The 21,120-nt window shown below is 47.0% G+C and overlaps 2 protein-coding genes across 3 annotated transcripts; both read left to right on the top strand.

Moving 5' to 3' along the window:
- Positions 1–5,454: 5,454 nt before the first annotated feature.
- On the top strand, positions 5,455–8,463 carry CCL14 (C-C motif chemokine ligand 14). 2 transcript variants are annotated; one of them, XM_032163035.2, is made up of 3 exons: positions 5,455–5,578; positions 7,692–7,806; positions 8,255–8,463. In XM_032163035.2, the coding sequence occupies exons 1-3, from the start codon at positions 5,500–5,502 to the stop codon at positions 8,340–8,342; spliced, it is 282 nt and encodes a 93-aa protein (XP_032018926.1). In that variant the 5' UTR covers positions 5,455–5,499; the 3' UTR covers positions 8,343–8,463. The 2 variants fall into 2 exon arrangements, with proteins under 2 accessions (XP_032018926.1, XP_058302115.1); XM_058446132.1 differs by lacking the exon at positions 5,455–5,578 and having other exon boundaries at positions 7,354–7,806.
- A 2,316-nt stretch (positions 8,464–10,779) lies between these two features.
- CCL16 (C-C motif chemokine ligand 16) lies at positions 10,780–16,196 on the top strand. Its single transcript, XM_032163033.2, has 3 exons — positions 10,780–10,932; positions 14,309–14,429; positions 14,946–16,196. Exons 1-3 carry the CDS (start codon positions 10,857–10,859, stop codon positions 15,109–15,111), a joined length of 363 nt encoding a protein of 120 aa, XP_032018924.1. The 5' UTR covers positions 10,780–10,856; the 3' UTR covers positions 15,112–16,196.
- The last annotated feature ends 4,924 nt before the right edge of the window (positions 16,197–21,120 follow it).

The raw sequence follows: 21,120 nt of genomic DNA, 5'->3' as shown, positions 1-21,120 counted from the left end.
CTCTGTTTCTCTGGAATCTTAAAACATATATTTATTGCCACTCAAAAATATTATTATTGAGTGGCTACTTTAGGTTATGCATTGTGCTAGGCATTAGGAAAACCATGAAAACCAAACAAAGTAGACTATTGCCCTTCAAGAATATGTCAGTCCAGGGCCGGGCACAGTAGCTCACTTTGGGAGCTCCTAGCACTTTGGGAGGCCATGGTGGGCAGATCACCTGAGGTCAGGAGTTCAAGATCAGCCTGGCCAACATGGTGAAACCCTGTCTGTACTAAAAATACAAAAATTAGCCAGGCGTGGTAGTGCGCAACTGTAATCCCGCTACTCAGGAGGCTGAGGCAGGAGCCTTGCTTGAACCCAGACGGCAGAGGTTGCAGTGAGCCGAGATCATGCCACTGCACTCCAGCCTGGGTGACAGAGTGAGACTCTGTCTCAAAAAAAATAAAATAAAAAGAATATGTCAGTTTATAGAGAAGACTGAAAATAAGAATAAGAATGATGCTTGGGTGCAAAAAGTCATATCTAATTCACTGCTAAGTCTCCAAATTTTTATGCAACATTGGAGCAAAAAGAGGAGGACATTTATACTAGAGGCAGCCAACCTGGGACTTGAGTCTCCTCAGGCCCTAGTTGGACTGGCCAGTGACTGAAGAGACCAACATAATATTGAAGCACAGCATTTAGAAAGCTGTGTGATAGATAGGGCTTCTGAAACTTTAGCATGCATAAAAGTCACCAGGACAGCTTGTGAAAACACAGATTGTGGGCTCCCACCCCTAGAAATCTGGTTCAGTAGGACAGGGGTAGGGCCAAAGAATCAGCATGTTTAACAAGTTTCCAGGTAACGCTGATGCTGCAGAATGCAGTGGAAATTTGAAGAGGACTTTGTAACTTCACCATTGTTTGCAGTATTCTGAAAGGCACATATTTCTTTAGTAATCAAAAAATAAAAGAGTTGAAAAATGCATCTTCATTGTCTTTTCAAGGATGTGTAACAAAATGGGCCAGCTCTTCACTTGTGTTGATGTTTGATTTTTTTATGATGAAGCTCATCAAAGCTGTTTAATTATAAAAGAAATATAAAATTGGAAAATATTTTAAACATGGTTAAATAGTCTGGTAATCAATTTGGAATTTTTAAAAGTAGAAATCTTGAGCTAGGTGCAGTGGCTTATGCCTATAATCCCAGCACTTTGGGAGGCCTAAGTGGGCAGATCCCTTGAGGCCAGGAGTTTGAGATCAGCCTGGCCAACATGGCAAAAACCTCCTCTCTACTAAAAATACAAAAATAAGCCAGGTGTAATGGTGCGCACTTGTAGTTCCAGTTACTTGGAAGGCTGAGGTGGAGGGATCATTTAAGCCCGAGAGGCAAAGGCTGCAGTGAGGCAAGATCACACCACTGTACTCCAGCCTGGAGTGACAGTGACAGAGTGAGACGCTGTCTCAAAAAAAAAAAATATATATATATATATGTATATATATATATATATGAATTTGTACAAAATAGCTAGAAAAATAAGTGCATAAAAGTCATCTTAAAAATCTAAATAGAGGGCTGGGCACGGTGGCTCATGCCTGTAATCCCAGCACTTTGGGAAGCCAGGAGTTCAAGACCAGCCTGGCCAACATGGTGAAAACCCGTCTCTACTAAAATACAAAAATTAACCAGATGTGGAGGCAGGTGCCTGTAATCCCAGCTACTCGGGAGGCTGAGGCAGAAGAATCACTTGAACATGGAAGGCGGAGGTTGTGGTGAGCTGAGATCACACCACTGCACTCCAGTCTGGGCAACAAAGCAAAACTCCGTCTCAAAGAAAAAAAAAATCTAAACAGAGCTTCACAGAAATCATCAAGACATAAAATAGGAAATAGAAACCTCCATATTTTTATTCTTTTTAGAACCAGAGACAAGATTTAAAAGTAATATAACTCATCCCCTCAACTGAGGGCTCAACCAGGGCCAAGGCAGAGATGATACACATGGTTGAGGCCAGTGGGACCAGAGGCCAGAATACAGCCAGTGTGGCCAGGAGATTTGTTATATACAGGGAACTCAGCAAGTAAGTACATACATTGAGGTTAATGGGAGCAGAAGTCCCTATTGTTAGAGGAGGGAGGGAAACATAGAAACGAGAAAGACGGAAAGACTGAAATAACTCTGTGGTGTTTACTTGGAATTGGACATAGTGGTATAAACTTTTGTTTTTTCATATAGCTAGAAAGAGGATATAGAAATTACTAATAATAGGCCAAGCGCAGTGGCTCATGCCTGTAATCCCAGCACTTTGGGAGGCCAAGGCGGGTGGATCACCTGAGGTCAGAAGTTCAAGACCAGCCTGGCCAAAATGGCGAAACCCCATCTCTAAAAATACAAAAATTACCTGGGCATGGTGACCTGTACCTGTAGTCCCAGCTACTCTGGAGGGTGAGGCAGGAGGATCACTTGAACCCCGGAGGTAGAGGTTGCAGTGAGCCGAGATTGCACCACCTCACTCCTGGGTGACAGAGTGAGACTCCATCTCAAAAAAAAAACAAAAACAAAAACAAAAAGAAATTGCTAATAATATATGAAATAGATATACTTGAAATAGACATAAATTTAAATACATACTTATACACATATGCTTAGATATATTTCCAAGTTCTAGCCACTGAAAGCTCAGATCTAAAAGTGATGCCATTCCCATAGCAATGAACACACAAAGCACTCAGATTTTGGATTCTCAAAATCATTTTTCAGTAAAAGAAACTGAGACTCATGGAAGAAATGGCTAATTCCAGAGCTGGGCCAAGGAAAGTACAAGATGAGTCTGGAACATCTATTTGTGCCAAAAAGTAAGAAAACAAGATTAAAGAATAAACCCTAAAACTTTCTAGAGAGGGGAAACCCCAGATCACCACAAATGAGTTTCAGAAGAAACATATTCTTATATTCCATTGTAGAATTCTATACCCAACAAAAATATCAATCAAGTATGAAGGCTAAATAATGACTTCTTCAGACAAGCACGAACTCAGAAGGTTTATGTCCTACAGATCCTTCCTGTACTATTCAATTTTTTAAACCAATATATGTATGTGTTGCTTTGAAAAACATTTTAAATATTTTTAAAATAGGCTCTTCATACTCAACAGGGAGCAACGGGAGTACATTTAAGGTCTCTAATTATGTTGCCATCAAATTTCATTCATCTGGTTGTATTGCAATTCTCCTTTACTTTTTTTAGTCCCTCTGTGAGTTCTGAGACCTCTGGGATCAGGGTCATCTTCATTCTCTCCCTCCAAGCCTAGCCCAGGACTTGGCATATGATACTGTGTTAAAGAAGTGATGTGGTCACAAAACCTAGTCCTTTTTCTTCCTAAGCATACGGATGATGTATATTTTCCATCCCTTTGTCATTATGTTGGAGCCAGGTTACTTGATGCTGGCCATGGAATGTGGGTGAAAGTAATTTGTACCATTTTCAGAATTTATCCACAAAAATCTCCCAGTCCTCCTCTGCCTCTTCCTTTTTGTATCAAGCTTGGAGGCCTTGTGCTGAAAATGGTGGCATCCAAGGTAGAAAAAGGCCTGGTTCCTGAATGAGTACATGGAGGATCCAAACACACACACACCATCATCCCACTACTGACCCACACTGGGCTGTAACATGAGCAAGAAACAAACTGTTATTTAATTAGTCTGCTGGATTGTTTATGATAGCAGTTGGCATATACAGACTAATGTAGGTAGGAATGCAATGCTTGCTGGAAAAGTACAGGAACTTCCTGTAAGCCTCCTAGAAACAGCTTGGCAGGTTGGCTAGTTTCCACAAAAACAAGAAGTAAGCATTATTTCTTTCCAACTCACTTTTCCCATAAACAACTTGTTTCCTGAGATTGTTCCTAATAACAATTGTTATCATTTAACTTGAAGCGTTTACATAATGTTGTTATTGATGATAAGAAATATAGAAAATTTTTAATCAATGACTGTCTCCACAACTAACCATGAGATTTCAGCCATTTCCTATAAGATGCACATATGTAGACCTGGCTCAATTTGTTTATTCATCCTTCTTTTAAAATGTATATTCATAAAGCCCCTGTTACACACTAGGTTCTGTGTGAATGGGCAAAGATAAATAATAGATGTTCTCCATCCTGATGATTCAGATGAGGAGAGGAGATTAAATAACCATCTAACCACATCAGCAAGCAGAATGGGGGATGTGCCTCCAAGAGCAGCATGGTGAGGGCATTAAGCTGAGAGTCTGCAGAGATGAGATCTGTCCTGCATCCAAATCACTGTGTGAACATGAGCAAGTCACTGGTCCTTTCTGATTCCCAGCCTCCATTCAGTAAATGGCCAGTTTAGACGAATCAAATGGCAAATACATAGCATGCAAGCTGCACTGCAACAGAAACTGCACGTCGATCACAGCGTATCTTCCCAATGTGCCTGGACATGGTCTCAGAATCATTTCCAACACAGAGCTCTAGTCCACCACTAATCAATGAAACCTACTAGCTATCCCTGAATTAGACATTTTCCAGGGTTCCCACCAAGCTTCTTTGTAGCGAAAGTCAGAGAAACCAGGAGAAGGTCCCAAAGAGATCCACTCTGATTTCAGAAAGGACTAAGACTAAAGGCTTTATAGCAAACCATAAGCTTTTACAGAGCTCCATTGGGAGTCCCATGTTTCTTTATGGCATAATGGGTGAGAACACAGACTTGGAAGCCAGGCCACCTGAATTTGAACCCCAGTTCCATTTACCAACTGTCAAAAGCTTAGGCTTTTATTCTGAGTCTGTTTCCTCAACTGCTGTTCTAAAGATTAAATAGGCTAATATTCATAAGGCATCTGGGACAGTGGCTTGTGTGTATAGCAACCATTATATAAGTGAATTATCTACTGAGCACCACAGCACTTCTTCACCCCATGGTGTGGTGACCAGAGTGGAGATGAGACTGAGAACTGCAGGTTCTGCTTCGAGTTTAAGTTAGGATTTCCCAGCCTTGACCAATGAGACCTGACTTGGAGGAGTCCAGGCCCCATTCCGTTACCCCAAACACCCTCTAGTCTCTAGATGAACAGATCCTGGATGTCCAGGCCCCATGTGGCCTGTTCTAAGGCCTGAGATGGAATTGGATACAGGACACATCCAGCCTTGAGATCTTTTGCTAAGTGTGAGACAATGCCCCCAGCCCTGTGCTCATGTTCTTGCCTAGGGAAAGGCTTATATCAAAAGAGTTGAACTTCTTCCCACTGGGGATGGAAGACCATTTCCTCCCTTAAACCTTGGCTCTCCCTGCTTCCTTCAGGCCACTGACAACACATGTGCAGGATATGAAATCGCTGAGGCATCACTGCTTTCCTACTTCCCTTCCAAATCTCAGCTCCCTTATTTTAAAAAATATTTGGCCTCAATGATCATTTCTCAACAATTCCTCACCGCAGGAGCCTCTGAAGCCCCAACCAGGCGAGTTCTCCTCCTGCAACAGCTTCCCACAGCATGAAGGTCTCCATGGCTGCCATTCCCTTCTTCCTCCTCATCACCATCACCCTAGGGATCAAGACTGAATCCTCCTCGCGTGAGTGCAATGCCTTGTCTTCCTTCCAACCTAGTCCCTGCAGGGAAATAAGCAGGAGTGAGGTTGGGACTCAGGGAGACCAGGAGCAGGGACTCGAAAAGGAGGGCTGGTATCGTCTTGAAATTGTGTGTATAGCAACCATTATATAAATGAATTACCTACTGAGCACCACAGCATTTCACCCCATGGTGTGGTGAGCAGGATGGAGATGAGACTTAGGACTGTAGGTTCTGCTTAAGAGTTTAAGTTGGGATCTCCCAGCCTTGACCAATGAGACTTGACTTGGGAGACTCCAGGCTTCATTCCACTATCCCAAATGCCCTCTAGTCTCCAGATAAACAGATCCTGAATCTCCAGGCTTCACATGGCCTTGATCTCTTATCACTGCCCCCCAGAACCAGTCCCCCCTTGCCCTGAAGGACATGAAGTGAGACCAGCCTGCCTCTCTACTCCCTCAATTTCCTTCTCTTTGCCGCTAAGCAAAAGAGTGGCCCACCCCATTTGGGGGATATTTCCTCAGGGAGATTAGGAGAAGTGTCTTGAGCCCCTCAAGGGCATTTTTCCATTGGCCTCCTGAGGTTTGGGCCCAGCCTGCTTCCAACATCACCTGTGCCCGGTGAGTGCAGCATCGCTTGGGTATGGGCTAGGGGGAAACACGATAGTGTGGGGTCCATCCTAGGCCCCCTTTTCTCAGCTGATTTCTTAGAATAAGCTGCCTTTAGAGATAACCAAAACTATTTATCACTCTTCCATTTTACCTACTCTCCTTTTCAGAAACTGGGGGGAAACAGAAGGTTGTTAAAATACAGCTAAAGTTGGTGGGTATGTGCACAGTTTGACCTGCCCTCTCCGATGTCATTTGTCAGCTCAGAGGAACAAGGTGGGAGAGTATAGGAGCTCTGACTGGGTCTCAGGAAACAGGGGCCTCTTATGCCATTCTTTGGATCGTGAGGATGCTGCCTGGAATGCAGCTGGAAAACAGGATGAGACCTTTCCACCCAGACATCTGGCCACCCTCGGTGACCTCTGAGGCCATTGTGATGCACACCCATGATTCTATTCAGCAGGGTGGCATAACAGGCACACACCTGATTTCTCCACTCCGTAATCACAACATGTGCCTGTTTGTACAGGGCTCTTGGCCTACAATGTCCTTCCTGCTACCTCTATAATTCAAGCTTGGGGTGACTGCTGTCACCTCCTTGCTTCTCCTATAAGAGCCATGAAACTTCTCAATCAGAAAATAGATGAAAAATCACCTAATCCAGTGATTTTTAAATCTTTTTAGACCACAAAACCTTTTCTTCAAGCAAAATCTTCCACAGAGGCCCAATATGTCAAACAGAAAAAATGGGTTGAGTAGGGTACAAGACACCACTCTCAAATGCAGCAGGGCCTCCACAATAGTCCCTGAGGCCCCCAGAGCTCCAGGGAGCTCAGTGTAAAAACCACTGATCCAGTCCAAGGGCCTCATTTACAGAGGAGGGAATGGGGGAAAGTAAAATGGCCACAGTACACAGGAAGCACAGGCAAGGTTAGGTTAGGATTTGGGTGCCCTGACTCTGTGGCCATTGTCCTTGGGGCTTGCTGTGGGCATCCTGCTCTCTCTGCAGGTTGTCGGTTCAATGGGGACATGGGCAGGGTGGAGCACTAGGAGAGGCTGGGTCTGCATTCCCAAATGGCATGTCTCCAAATCCCTATTGAGATTTCTTCCAAATATTCCTCCTATTTCGAGCACCTTTCCCGAATAAGGCATGAAGGCTGCATGATATTGGCCAAGTCCCTAGCCTTCTCTGCCAGTGGGCCCCCAGAGATGGTGTAAGAAGATCTGAGTGTGCTGCTCTTCAACCCTGGAGTTGAAAGTCATCCACCAGTCTTTCCAAGAGGGGTTGAAGAAAAGGAGGAAGGGTGATTGCTGATGAGGGAGGAGAAAAAGAAGAGCCCGGGAGTACCATGGAGAAGGAGAAGATGAGGAAAGCCTACTTTCCCCTCCAAGTTCTGTGGGGCTGTCTCCTCCTTCCTTCCCTCCTCCATGCCCTCAGCTTGCAGGAGCAGCCAACGGTATGGCCTTTAACAAGGGGCCCCTCCTCAGCATCTGATGCTCTCTCCTCAGGGGGACCTTACCACCCCTCAGAGTGCTGCTTCACCTACACTACCTACAAGATCCCGCGTCAGCGGATTATGGATTACTATGAGACCAACAGCCAGTGCTCCAAGCCCGGAATTGTGTATGTGGCACACACACATCACACTGGGGGGAGAGGGAGCCAGTAGGGCCTCCTGGAGGGAGGCAGGGAGTGGTGGTGGAATGGGGACCCCCAGCGTACCTCCCAGGTGTGACTACATGGGGAGAGGCAGCTGAGGGGCGATCTGGGCACTTTCTGGCTGGAGCCTGCAGGAGCCGTGGGGAAACTTACCCCATGGATGGGGAGGTGACAGAGAAGGGAGAAGAAGGCAAGAGGGCACTTCCTCAGGGGGACACAGAGACTAGATGGGTCTAGGGGCCCTAGGAACAAAAGAGTATGTCTCAGGAGGAGGCTGGCTCTAAGCTGCCTCTATGGAAGAATGGAAAAGCAGTCTAGGTCAGGTGGGGAATTTAGGAGGGAGGGAAGATGGGCTCTCTCTTCCGGCCCCTGGGCCCCTCGGTTTGTGATCCTTCTCCCTCTTGCTCCACAGCTTCATCACCAAAAGGGGCCATTCCATCTGTACCAACCCCAGTGACGAGTGGGTCCAGGACTACATCAAGGACATGGAGGAGAACTGAGTGACCCAGGGGGTGGCGAAGGCACAGCTTAGAGACCTAAAGAGAAGATGCCAAGGCCCCCTCCTCCACCCACCCCTAACTCTCAGCCCCAGTCACCCTCTTGGAGCTTCCCTGCCTTGAATTAAAGACCACTCATGCCCTTCCCTGGCCTCATTCCTTTCTGCTGGATTTACTCATTGGCCATGCACTGAGGACACCAGGGAGTCCAGCCTGGGTGTGGCACCCTCAGCATCAAGCCTCGCTCTGCAGAAGTTTCACTGGAGCCTGGTACAAAAAATAGGTCAGGCCCGCAATGCAGGTAGTGAGAAGCAGAAAGTGAGAAAGAAGGCCGGGCGCGGTGGCTCACGCTTGTAATCCCAGCACTTTGGGAGGCCGAGGCGGGCGGATCACGAGGTCAGCAGATCGAGACCACGGTGAAACCCCGTCTCTACTAAAAATACAAAAAAATTAGCCGGGCGTGGTGGCGGGCGCCTGTAGTCCCAGCTACTCGGAGAGGCTGAGGCAGGAGAATGGCGTGAACCCGGGAGGCGGAGCTTGCAGTGAACCGAGATTGCGCCACTGCACTCCAGCCTGGGTGACAGAGCGAGACTCCGTCTCAAAAAAAAAAAAAAAAAGAAAGTGAGAAAGAAAATCTGTCTAAAGACCGTCTCCTCCTCAACAACAACAGTAGCAGACCCCATTTTCTTGATGCTTTCTATACTCCAAGCACTCTGCTAGGCAGTCTGTATGCATTATCTTATTTAAGCTTCATGACAAGTGTAAAAGCTAGGAATCATCATTTGATTTTTTAGGTAACACTTCATAAAGGGCTCTCTATAGCAGTCAAACTCCATAGTCCTTTTTTTCTGTGCTGTTTCCAAGGCCTTTCCTCACTGCTGTCTGGAATAGGAATGATTCATGAAGACATTTTACCCAATCCATCCCCTTCGCTTACATACACCAGATTATACTATATTGTTTTACTAATTTTTTTATCCCCTAGAAGGCTTAGCAGAGAGCCTGGCCCATACCAGGTGTTCAGGAAATGGATGATGGATGGATGGATGGATGGATGGATGGATGGATGGATGAAGGAAGGGTGGATGGAAGGATGAAGGGAGGGAGAAAAAGATGGAGGGATGGAGAGAGGGAGGGGCTTGCCCAGAGTAGGAATTATGACCACCATTTCCTGGCCTCCAGCCTTCCACAGACAAGGGCTTGAGGGCCACAGTAAGGGCCATATGGGGACCTGCATGCCAAAGTCATGACCAGGCTTCTCAGGCCTTGTCACCTCCATAAACAGAGGTCAAGAGGATGCCCCACATACGTACCTCCCTGCCCTCACAAAAAGCCACAGCTTCACCACCAGGTGAAGCCTTGAACCCACCAGGACTAACTGCATTATATGGTTTATGTATCTATGAGCAGTCATGCCAAGCAGAAAGCCCCATAAGGATCTGCACAGTCCCTGTTTCTGCCCCTGCCTCCTACTGCCCTCAACGCCTGAAACACATCACCTATGCCTCTAAAGCTCGCTGTCCATCAACAGCAAAATCCCTTGTATCTTTGATCTCTTCTCCAAATGCAGCTTTCAACATGGGAAAGGGTCCTGAGGCACCTGAAGAGACAGGAGGCTGTGGGACAGGTCCAGCCAGAGCCCAGGCCAGAAGGGCAGAAGCTGGAGTCCTGGAGCACAGATGCAGGTTGTCAAGTGCACAGAGTTGGAGGGTCCCCTGCTGGTCATGGTTGGCCATGGGGGCACCCAGGAGGGATCAGCGGGCTGGCTACACCTAAAAATTAGTCCAAAGTCCGAGGTCCAAAGAGATAAATAAAAACATTGACAAATAAGTCAAATGGTCCAGCAACAAATGGAGACCCAAAGATCAGGAACATTTTTTTTTTTTTTTTTTTTTTGGAGTATTAGCATACACTGTGACATGAAAGAGTGTGAGTTCAATCATATGGCCTTGGACTGGGAGGGGGCATATCCTTCTTAGAGGCAACTAAGCCCTACCCTTGCCTCAGTCTGGGCTCTGTAATCCTGCTTTGTGCTCATTCTCCCCAAGACTGATCACCTGGGGGAAGCTGGTGTGGTTCAACCCTGCCTGCCCTTCCCCAACATACAAATGGTGGCAGGTAACATGGTGAAATCAAACAGATCTGGTTTTTCGTCCTGCCTATCCACCCAGGTGACCTTGGACAATTTATTTAGCCTCTAAGCCTCAGTAGTCCCAGGGAAGTAATAATCACTACTTTACTATTTTAAGGATTATATAAGATAGGGCATGTAAGGTAGCTGACACACATTCGTCCATTTCTTCACATGAATTCAGATTCTATTGAATTCAACTCTGAACCAAGTCCCATCCTCTGCTGCCCTCTGTTTCAGCAAACACTGGGGCCTGTTGTTTCTTCTCCTCTATCAGCTCTGATGCGGTCAAGGTCCAGAGAGCTGAGTAGTTGGCAAGCGGACCACCAGCAGCAGACAACATCTTCATTCAGCTCTCCCTGAGGCTGTACTGCCCCGCTGAGAGGATGAAGGTCTCTGAGGCTGCCCTGTCTCTCCTTGTCCTCATCCTTATCATTACTTCGGCTTCTTGCAGCCAGCCAAGTGAGTCTACTTGTCTCTGTAGGGCAGGAACGAGAAAGGGGGATGGAGCAGCTGGGAGGGAGGTGGTGCCAAGGGCGCTGTTGGGTCTCTGGCCTCATAAGACCCTGTGGGCTCTCCCCACCTTCATGCATAGCTCCTGACCTCCAATTCTCCCCTTGGTAAGTAGAGCTGGGGTTGGTCCGGATCTTTCTGGGGTAAGTAGTTCCAGGAAACGGTCACTATTTCCTCAGGAGTCCCAAGTGTGGTGAACAGGAATGATCATTCAGGAGGCGAGGCCAAGAAAGCAGCAGAAAATGCAACAAGAAGTGCATGCAATGAAAGGGACGGGGAGGCACGCGGATGAGAAAGAAAAGTGGCAGGTGCCCTGGAAGAATGAGTTGCGAGAGGAAGGAAGGTTCAAACAATCATGTGGATCTAAGCCCAGGAATTGGGAGTCTGAACCAAGACACCCCTTCCTCATCAAGGCTGGCACAGGTTGCTGGGACTATCAGACAACCAAAATGAGTCCCAGTGGAATGGCTGTTTGGGAATCTATGGTCCCCTTCTCCATCCCCCAGCCTGTGACTAAACAAAATCTGCAGAAAAGAGGAAAGGGGTTGAAAGGTTTTGGAGCTGTGGGGAAAGGGAGAATTGGGGCCTATGGCAGATGGGGTTTGTTTTGCCCCTCCGTATCTCCTCCCTCTATCATTGTTTATGAGGACCTGGTGTTGGGGGTTGGGGGGACAAAGACGTGTACCTGCCCTAGGCTGCCCCAGCCATTCTTTTCTGTTTTGTTTTTTTGTTTTTGGGTTTTTTGTTTTGTTTTGTTTTGTGATGGCGTTTCACTCTTGTTGCCTAGGCTGGAGTGCAGTGGCATGATCTCAGCTCACCACAACCTCCGCCTCCCGGGTTCAAGTGATTCTCCTGCCTCAGCCTCCTGAGTAGCTGGGATCACAGGCACACACCACCACGCCCAGCTAATTTTTGTATTTTTAGTAGAGACGGGGTTTCACCATGTTGGTCAGGCTGGTCTCGAACTCCTGACCTGGTGATCTGCCCACCTCAGCCTCCCAAAGTGCTAGGATTACAGGTATGAGCCACCATGCCTGGCCTCTTTTCTCTCTTAAGGTCACCCTGGCATGTAGTCTGGCCTGACTCTGCCTGTGTAAACACAAAGGAGCAAGGGTCAGGTGCACCATGTAATCTGCCCACATACTCTCAGGATGACCCTGGTCTTTGTAAACTTTGCTTTGAGAACCAGTGATAGCCAGGCGCAGTGGCTCACACTTGTAATCCCAGCACTTTGGGAGGCCGAGGCGGGCGGATCACGAGGTCAGGAGATCGAGACCATGGTGAAACCCTGTCTCTACTAAAAATACAAAAAATTAGCCGGGCATGGTGGCGGGCGCCTGTAGTCCCAGCTACTCGGAGAGGCTGAGGCAGGAGAATGGCGTGAACCTGGGAGGCGGAGCTTGCAGTGAGCTGAGATTGTGCCACTGCACTCCAGCCTGGGTGACAGAGCGAGACTCTGTCTCAAAAAAAAAAAAGAGAGAGAGAACCAGTGATATGAGTGAGCATCACTTACAGAGGGACTGTGTGGGAGGGGGAAACAATGCTCTTTGGGAGAGTCAATGAGGCCAGTGCAGTGGGTTCAGGCTTCAAGAAAGAGAAAATGGCCCACCCAAAGCATGGATCAGCAAGATGGTGCTCTCAAGATGTCCCAAGCTTTGCCACTCACTGGAGGCAAAGGGGTCAAGCTACAAAAAGATTTGCACTCTGAAGGTTTGGGGGCTGAGAGAGATCTCTGGACTGACCTCTTGTGTAGTATCCCCAATTGATGTGTAGTCAGGACAGCTCAGAGGAAACACAGCAACAATAACCAATCAAGTCCAGTATCCTACATACATCAAAGAGATGGGGTGGGGGGGAAGAGCCATTTCCAAGGCAAGAAGAGCAGTCATTACTACCATTGGCTCTTAATTATAATAAGCACTGATTGAGCCTTTCTGTGTGCCAGGCTCTGAGTTAAGGGCTTTCCAATCATTTTCTCACCGAATTCTAACCATGATCCTAGGATACAAGTAAGTATCATTTACCCCCACTTAATAGATGAGGAAACTGAAACCTAGGGAGATTAAGAAATTTGCCCACGATTCAAATCAAAATTCAAGTCAAGTCAAAATTCCAACCCAAGCTGTCTGACCCCAAAGCCTAAATCATATACTTTTTCCTTCTGCTCTAACTTCTGTCTCTAATGGCTCTACTCTCTCACCCTTCCCCCTAACCTCCGCCTCTCCAATACCTCTAAGATAGAGTCCAAATTCCTCAGTAGCTCAGCAGGTGTGTGACCAGACCCTCCTCTCTCTCCAGTTTCATCTCTGCCCATTCATTCCTTCCTACCTTGTATGCCAGCCACCCAAACTGCCCAGCACTCCCAAGACACACTGAGCTTCCCCTACCTTCAGGCTTTCCTGAATTTCTTTCTTCCAGATTCTATAAGTCCTTTGTGTATCTAAATCCTTTTTTTTTTTTCTTTTGAGATGGAGTCACTCTTTCGCCCAGGCTGCAGTGCAGTGGCACAATCTTGGCTCACCGCAACCTCTGACTCCCGGGTTTAAGTGATTCTCCTGCCTCAGCCTCCCGAGTAGCTGGGATTACAGGCATGCACCACCATGCCCGGCTAATTTTTGTTAGTAGAGACGGGGTTTCACCATGTTGGCCAGGCTGGTCTCAAACTTCTGACCTCAGGTGATCTGCCCGCCTCGGCCTCCCAAAGTGCTGGGATTACAGGCATGAGCCACCACACCCAGCCGTGTGTCTAAATCCTACTCATCCTTTACGAATCAATGCAGGCCTCACTTGCTTTGAGACTTCTTCCTCAACCACCAAGGATGGGTTAGGGGCCCCTCATTCTGTTCCCATAGCACCTTATGCCAAAGTCTGTTCTATCCTGGACCACATTCTATGGTAGTGTTTGTTTAACTTTTCAATTTCTCTTTCAACCCTGACTAGTCTGTAAGTTACTTAAGGGTAGTGACTGTATTTTCCTCATGTTTTTACCCCCATAGAGCCCTATAATACTAGCTCAACGCGTTTGCCAGATCAAGTCACCAATAAACAAAAGAGTGAGCCAGCTTCCTCCCGATTCCTTGGCAAGTGTGAATAACCAAGTCATTTGTAGTTGACACTCAGCTCAGAGGCTGAGGGTTCTAAATGTATGTCCCCCAAAGGGATTCATCTTTTGCACTTTCTCCATTACAAGTCAAGCTATCATTGGTCTCCTCTAACAGACGGCTTTGCTATCAGAGGAGTGAAACGCAAATGGTGGGAGTCAGAGGTGGGCAGCTGTGGTCTCCCCTCTGCTTCCCTGGCTCAGCTTGCAATACGATTCCTTCAGAAGTTCCTGAGTGGGTGAACACCCCATCCACCTGCTGCCTGAAGTATTATGAGAAAGTGTTGCCAAGGAGACTGGTGGTGGGATACAGAAAGGCCCTCAACTGCCACCTGCCAGCAATCATGTAAGCAAGTCCTTATAGATATTTCTGTGGAGAGGGACAGGGAGCTCAGGGGCAGGAATGAAATACATGGGACCAAGAGGTCTCCAAGCTAGAAGCAGTGGGGTAATGGCTAAGGTCTCCATGCTAGAAGCAGTGGGGTAATGGCTAAGGTCTCCATGCTAGAAGCAGTGGGGTAATGGCTAAGGTCTCCATGCTAGAAGCAGTGGAGTCGTGGCTAAGGGTTTGGCCTTTGGCTCTCAGGGGCCTGGGATTAATTCCTAATTTTGCCACTTTTAGCTATGTGGTCCATTATGAAACCCAAGCTTGAGGGTCTAGGCTGAGTAGAGAAGGAACTGAGAGAAGGGATGGTAAGGTTCTGAGGCCAGAGAGAGAGGATCTCTGAGGGAACACAGCCAGGAGAGGCCCATGGAAGCTTTAAAGAACATAAGGTGAGCTCCATGTGAACCAGAGGTGGGGGTGTGCACCGGACCCCTGCCCAAGTCTGCAGCCCATGACGGTCTAATTCTGCCTCTGCAGCTTCGTCACCAAAAGGAACCGAGAAGTCTGCACCAACCCCAATGACGACTGGGTCCAAGAGTACATCAAGGATCCCAACCTACCTTTGCTGCCCACCAGGAACTTGGCCACGGTTAAAATTATTACAGCAAAGAATGGTCAACCCCAGCTCCTCAACTCCCAGTGATGACCAGGCTTGAGTGAAAGCCCTTGTTTACAGAAGAGAGGGATAAACCTATGAAAACAGGGGAAGCCTTATTAGGCTGAAACTAGCCAGTCACATTGAGAGAAACAGAACAATGATCAAAATAAAGGAGAAGTATTTCTAATATTTTCTCAATCTCAGGAGGAAATACCAAAGTTAAGACATGGGCAGAGGTACACTCTTTTATTTTTATTTTTATTTTTATTTTTATTTTTATTTTTATTTTTTTGGAGATAGGGTCTTACTCTGTCACTCAGGCTGGAGGGCAGTGGTGTGATCTTGGCTCACTTGATCTTGGCTCACTGTAACCTCCACCTCCCAGGTCCAAGTGATCCTCCCACCCCAGCCTCCCGAGTAGCTGGGACTACAGGCTGGCACCACCACACCTGGCTAATTTCTGTATTTTTTGTAGAGATGGGATTCTACCATGGTGCCCAGGCTGGTCTCAAACTCCTGTGCCCAAGCAATCCACCTGCCTCAGCCTCCCAAAAGTGCTGGGATTACAGGCGTGAGCCACCACATCTGGCCAGTGCACTCTTAATACATAGAAAAATATCTTTCACATCCTTCTCCTGCTCTCTTTCAATTCCTCACTTCACACCAGTACACAAGCCATTCTAAACACTTAGCCGGTTTCCAGCCTGCCAGATGATCTCTGCCTTCTGGGTCTTGACCCATTAAGAGCCCCATAGAACTCTTGATTTTTCCTGTCCATCTTTATGGATTTTTCGGGATCTATATTTTCTTCAATTATTCTTTCATTTTATAACACAACTTTTTCCTAGGAAGTCGGGATGGGAATATTCACATTAATCATTTTTGCAGAGGCTTTGCTAGATCCTCTCATATTTTGTCTTCCTCGGGGTGGCATGGGTACAGAGAGTGCCTGATTGGAAAAAAAAAAAAAAAGACAGAGAGAGAGAGAGAGAGAAGAAGAAGAGACAAAAATCTCTACCTCCCATGTTAAGCTTTGCAGGACCGGGAAAGAAAGGGTATGAGACATGGCTAGGGGTAAACTCTTAGTCCAAAACCCAAGCATGCAATAAATAAAACTTCCTTATTTGACAGCTTGATTCCTAACTTCCTGCTTTTTTTCTGCTAGGGTGAAAGAAGCTTAATCTCAGTTTTTTTCAGGGGCTTCTCCACATTTCTTGACACTTTTGTCAAGGCTGGGGGCCATTTATATTCAATCTCCCACTCTGTCTCCAGCTCAACAGCAGACAGCTGAGTCAGCTCCCTTGCATTCAACATTCTCCCAGAATGCTGTTGTGAAGACAAAACAAAAGCCAGGTAATGAAGACCTGATGGTTAAGAGAAACAAATAAATGCGGTGAAGTGTCAAGCTGAAAACCAATGAATTGGATTCTGGTAAACTGACTCATAACTGCCCCCCAGTGGCCATGTTGTTAAAACCCGAGCCTCATCCCTTGGCCGGGCACGGTGGCTCACGCCTGTAACCCCAGCACTTTGGAAGGCCAAGGTGGGCGGATCACTAGGTGAGGGGATCGAGACCATCCTGGCTAATACGGTGAAACCCCGTCTCTACTAAAAATACAAAAAAAATTAGCTGGGCATGGTGGCGGGCACCTGTAGTCCCAGCTACTCGGGAGGCTGAGGCAGGAGAATGGCATGAACCCAGGAGGCGGAGCTTGCAGTGAGCTGAGATCACGCCACTGCACTCCAGCCTGGGCAACAGAGTGAGACTCTGTCTCAAAAAAAAAAAAAAAAAAAAACAAACGAGCCGCCTCCCCAGCCCAAGCTCATCTTCCCATGATGGCCATCTCATCTAGCTGGCCAATCAGACTCTCGCAGAGATTTGAAATTTGGACCTGAGAAACTCAGTCTGGTTGCTGCTAGAGCAGAAGTGAGTTTCTGGCAGTGTCCCAAGGAAAGAGGTCTATGAACTTCTGTCCTGGGGTCCCTGGAACTGCCTCACTTCCTGCCCCAGCTCCAGGCTGTGGGGCCTTCAGCTGGTCTTTCAGTTCCATGAGGTGTCCCAGCATCTTTCCTTTAAAAAAATTTCTAGACCAGGTGCAATGGCTCACGCTTGTAATCCCAGCCCTTTGGGAGCCCAAGGCGGGTAGATCACTTGAGGCCAGGAGTCTGAGACCAGCCTGGACAACATGGCCCATCTCTACTAAAAATACAAAAATTAGCTGAGCATGGTGGTGCTCGCCTGTAATCCCAACCACTCAGACGGCTGAGGCATGAGAATCGCTTGAACCCAGGAGGCAGAGGTTGCAGTGAGCTGAGATCATGCCACTACACTCCAGCCTGGGCGACAGAGTGAGACTCCATCTCAATTAAAAAAAAAAAAATCCTAAAGGGCCATGGTGGCAATTTAGCACCTCAGGAATAACTTATTGGTTTAGGTAAGTTCTTGGTGGGGCATTGAGGATGTATGTGTGTTAAAATAGACATAACAGGGGCTGGGCAAGGTGGCTAACGCCTGTAATCCCAGCACTTCCAGAGTCTGAGGTGGGCGGATCACTTGAGGCCAGGAGTTCGAGACCAGCCTGGACAACATGGCGAAACCCCACTTCTACCAAAAATACAAAAAAAAAAAAAACAAAAAAATTAGCCTGGCATGGTGGCCTGCGCCTATGGTCCCAGCTGCTCAAGAGGCTGAGGCAGGAGGATCGCTTGAGCTGGGAGTCAGCTGAGATCACGCCACTGCTCTGCAGCCTGTGTGACAGAATGAGACCCTGTCTCAAAAAATGTGTGTGCATGTGTGTCTGTGTACGTACACACACAACAGGGCCACGCACAATGGCTTATGCCTGTAAACCCAGCACTTTAGGAGGCCAAAGCAGGAGAATCATTTGAGTCCAGGAATTTGAGATCAGCCTGGGCAGTATGGTGAGATCTTATGTATTTTTTATCTCTACAAAAAACAAAACAATTAGCCGGGCATGGTGGTGTGTGCCTGTGGTCACAGGTACTCAGGAGGCTGAGGTAGGAGGATTGCTTGAGCCCAGGAGGTTGAGGCTGCACTGCAGTGAGCCATAATATCACCACTGCACTCCAGGCTGGATGACAGAGCAAGACTCTGCCTAAAAATACATATATAGAGATATATATATATGCATATATATAGACAAAATTTACCATTCTAAACATTTTTATGTGTACAATCCAGTACATTCACTTTGTTAGGCAAACATCACCACTATCCATCTTCAGACTTTTTTCATCGTCCCAACCTGAGACTCTGTACCCATTAAATGCTAACTCACCATTCTCTCCTCCCCCAGTCTCTGGTAACCACTATTCTTCTTTCTGTCACTATGAATTTGACAGCTCCAGGTATTTCATGTAAGGGGAATCACATAGCATTTGTCCTTTTGTGACTGGCTTATTTCACCAGCATAGCGTCCTCCAGGTTCATCCAAGTTGTAGCATGCTTCAGAACATCATTCCTGTTAGTCATTAGGCTAACATTCCATTGTATGTATCTGCCACATTTTGTTTATCCAGCTATCTGTTGATGGACGTGTGGGTATCTCTCTTTTCTTGCTAGCCAGAGTTTGCAGATCTTGGTTTCTGTTACTTGCACCAGAAGCACCTGAACTTGAGCAACAACCCATCAATCACCCGGGCATTGACTCAGAGGAGCCCCATGTGCTTGCTGCTCTTGCTCCTCCGCAGGGGCAGTACTACCTGCTTTGGTCCTTCCCTGGACTGTGAGTCCCTGCTCCTTGATCCAGGAATTTCTCTCCACCGTCCTTGCTATCGGGGTTACAGCTAAATATGATCAAACTCCTTCCTCCAGGAGCTCCCAGCCTGGGGATGACAGAATCACTAACATACAATGTAGTCAGGCCCAGACCTTTGCTTGCAGAGGCCAAAGCAAACATGGGGGTGGGAGTGAGGCCGGCAGGGCCTAGGTTGACAGAAAAGTCAGAACAACATCAGATGTGGTAAGAAGTTTCAAAGTCCTTAGCCAGCACCAGGGTCAAAGCCAGGGAGTCAGAGTTCAAAGGCCTAAAGAACAGGACGAGGCTGAAAACAGGAAGATCAGGGCCGGGGTTCTGGCAAGTTGGAACAGAATGTCGTTGTCTTGTGTTTTGTTTTGTTTTGTTTTTAAATTCAGGAGTGCTGAGGTGTCAGTCTGAAAACCTGACTAATTGAGAGTCTATATACACAAAGTCAAATCCCTACCCTAGCACATAATAAAAAGTTTGCCAGAAACTCCTGATGGTTCAGAACTGGAAGAGCTTTTCTCACATGCATTCAGTTGCTTTTCAGAAAGGATGTTCCTGCCTTTTCAAGATAGGCAGATAGATGGCTGACCTTAAACACACACAAATACAGAAAGGACTTCGGTCATTCTGATATACAGAGTTTTCCAGCTGTGGTCATCCTAAAGCGAATAAACCTATTCTCGAACAACTTGTATGACTGACCATTTGCCTTGTAGAATACAGGTGGCTGGGTACATGGGGGAACCAACTGGAACAGGAAGGGAAGAAAATGAGAGAACAACTCTGGATAGTACAAAGAGCATTTTACTGGGAGTCACAGAGGACGGCTCACATGTCCTCTTTCTACACAGCCATCTTAGACACCATGAGTCCTTGAAGCAGATAACCAGATGTCCTGTGGCTGGTTTCAGCAGGCCTGTTTGAAATATTATTAGGCTTTCTGGGATGGGCCGCGTGAACACATATTTTCTTCCCATGAGAGCATATATGTGCTTGCACATGTGAGAGCAACTATTGAGAGTCATCAGCAGCCTGAACTGGCACGTGGGGACACAGCCGATGCAACGGTTTAAAAGCACTGTCTCCAAGCCAGGTGCAATGGTGCATGCCTATAGTCCCAGTAACTCAAGGGGCTGAGGCAGGAGGATCACTTGAGCCCAAGAGTTCGAGGCTGTCATGTGCCATGATTGTGCCTGTGAATAGCCACTGCACTCCAGCCTGGGCAACACAGCAATAAGACCTCATATCTTTTATTAAAAAAAAAAAAAAGTATTATCTCCAAACTCAAACTCTGACAGACCATCTATGTTTGAGTCCCAACTCTGTCACTCACTGTGAGGTCTTGGGTAACTACTAATCCTCCTAAGCCTTGGTTTCCTCATTTGTAAAATAGATCAATTATAATACCTACCCCCCAGTGTTGAAAGGATGAAAAGGCAGTGTGAGAGAGTGCTTAGCAGATAAGTGTCCAACAGGCCTATTGTTCTAGTATCTGACTTTTCTCTAGGACCACAGAACATAAGACAGAAAGGAGCTTTCTGTCATTGTGAAGATAAGGGAATTAAAGCCCAGAGATGGAAAGCGATTTAGCGAAGGTCATGCTACAAATTACAGCAGATTTGGCACTAGAACTGGAGGCTATACTTTAAAAAGAAGAAACCTCTGATCTACACAAGCCTGAGGCTGCTATGAATATGTGAAAGATTGGGGTCATCTGACTAAAGAAGCAATAGTTCAAAGCCTGAGACCTCCTTTTGCATGACCTGGTCTCCCTGGAGAGCCTGGCCTCCATTGATTCCCGCCAAGGAGACTTTGAAGAAGGAATGGGCAAATGCGGAAAGGGACCTCAACTCTCTCCAGAGCCTGGTATTTATGAGCAATAGCCTTAACCTTTCTGAGCCCAGTTTCCTCTTCTGCAAAATGGAGCTGATACCTTACAGGGCTGCTATGACAACTGCCAGCTTCTGGTACAGGATCTGGAACAAACATCATAATAAAATGGAAAACAGTATTAATCTCTTCGCAGCTAAAGCAGGAATTCCTATCACGGAGGAAATAGCCTTTGTTACGAAAATGAATTGGCAACCCTGGTTAAGGAAGGACACTCTCCCAGGACATGGAGCTGAGACTTCACAGGAAGGGCTGAAGTTGTTCCAAGCAAACCAGGAGAAACAGCTTTGCCCCTGAGAGCCAGAGGGGAGGGAGACAGAGGGCTGGAGAAGGGGATAGAGGCTGCGCAATGAGCGGCAGGACCACCCTCCTTCCTGGAGTCCTCAAAAGTGCCATC

This window comes from Hylobates moloch, unplaced genomic scaffold (assembly GCF_009828535.3).
Source record: "Hylobates moloch isolate HMO894 unplaced genomic scaffold, HMol_V3 SCAFFOLD_10, whole genome shotgun sequence".
In the NCBI taxonomy this organism is placed as follows: Eukaryota; Metazoa; Chordata; class Mammalia; order Primates; family Hylobatidae; genus Hylobates; species Hylobates moloch.
Note: the sequence above shows the minus strand (reverse complement) of the source record. Positions and strands in the feature narration are given on the sequence as shown.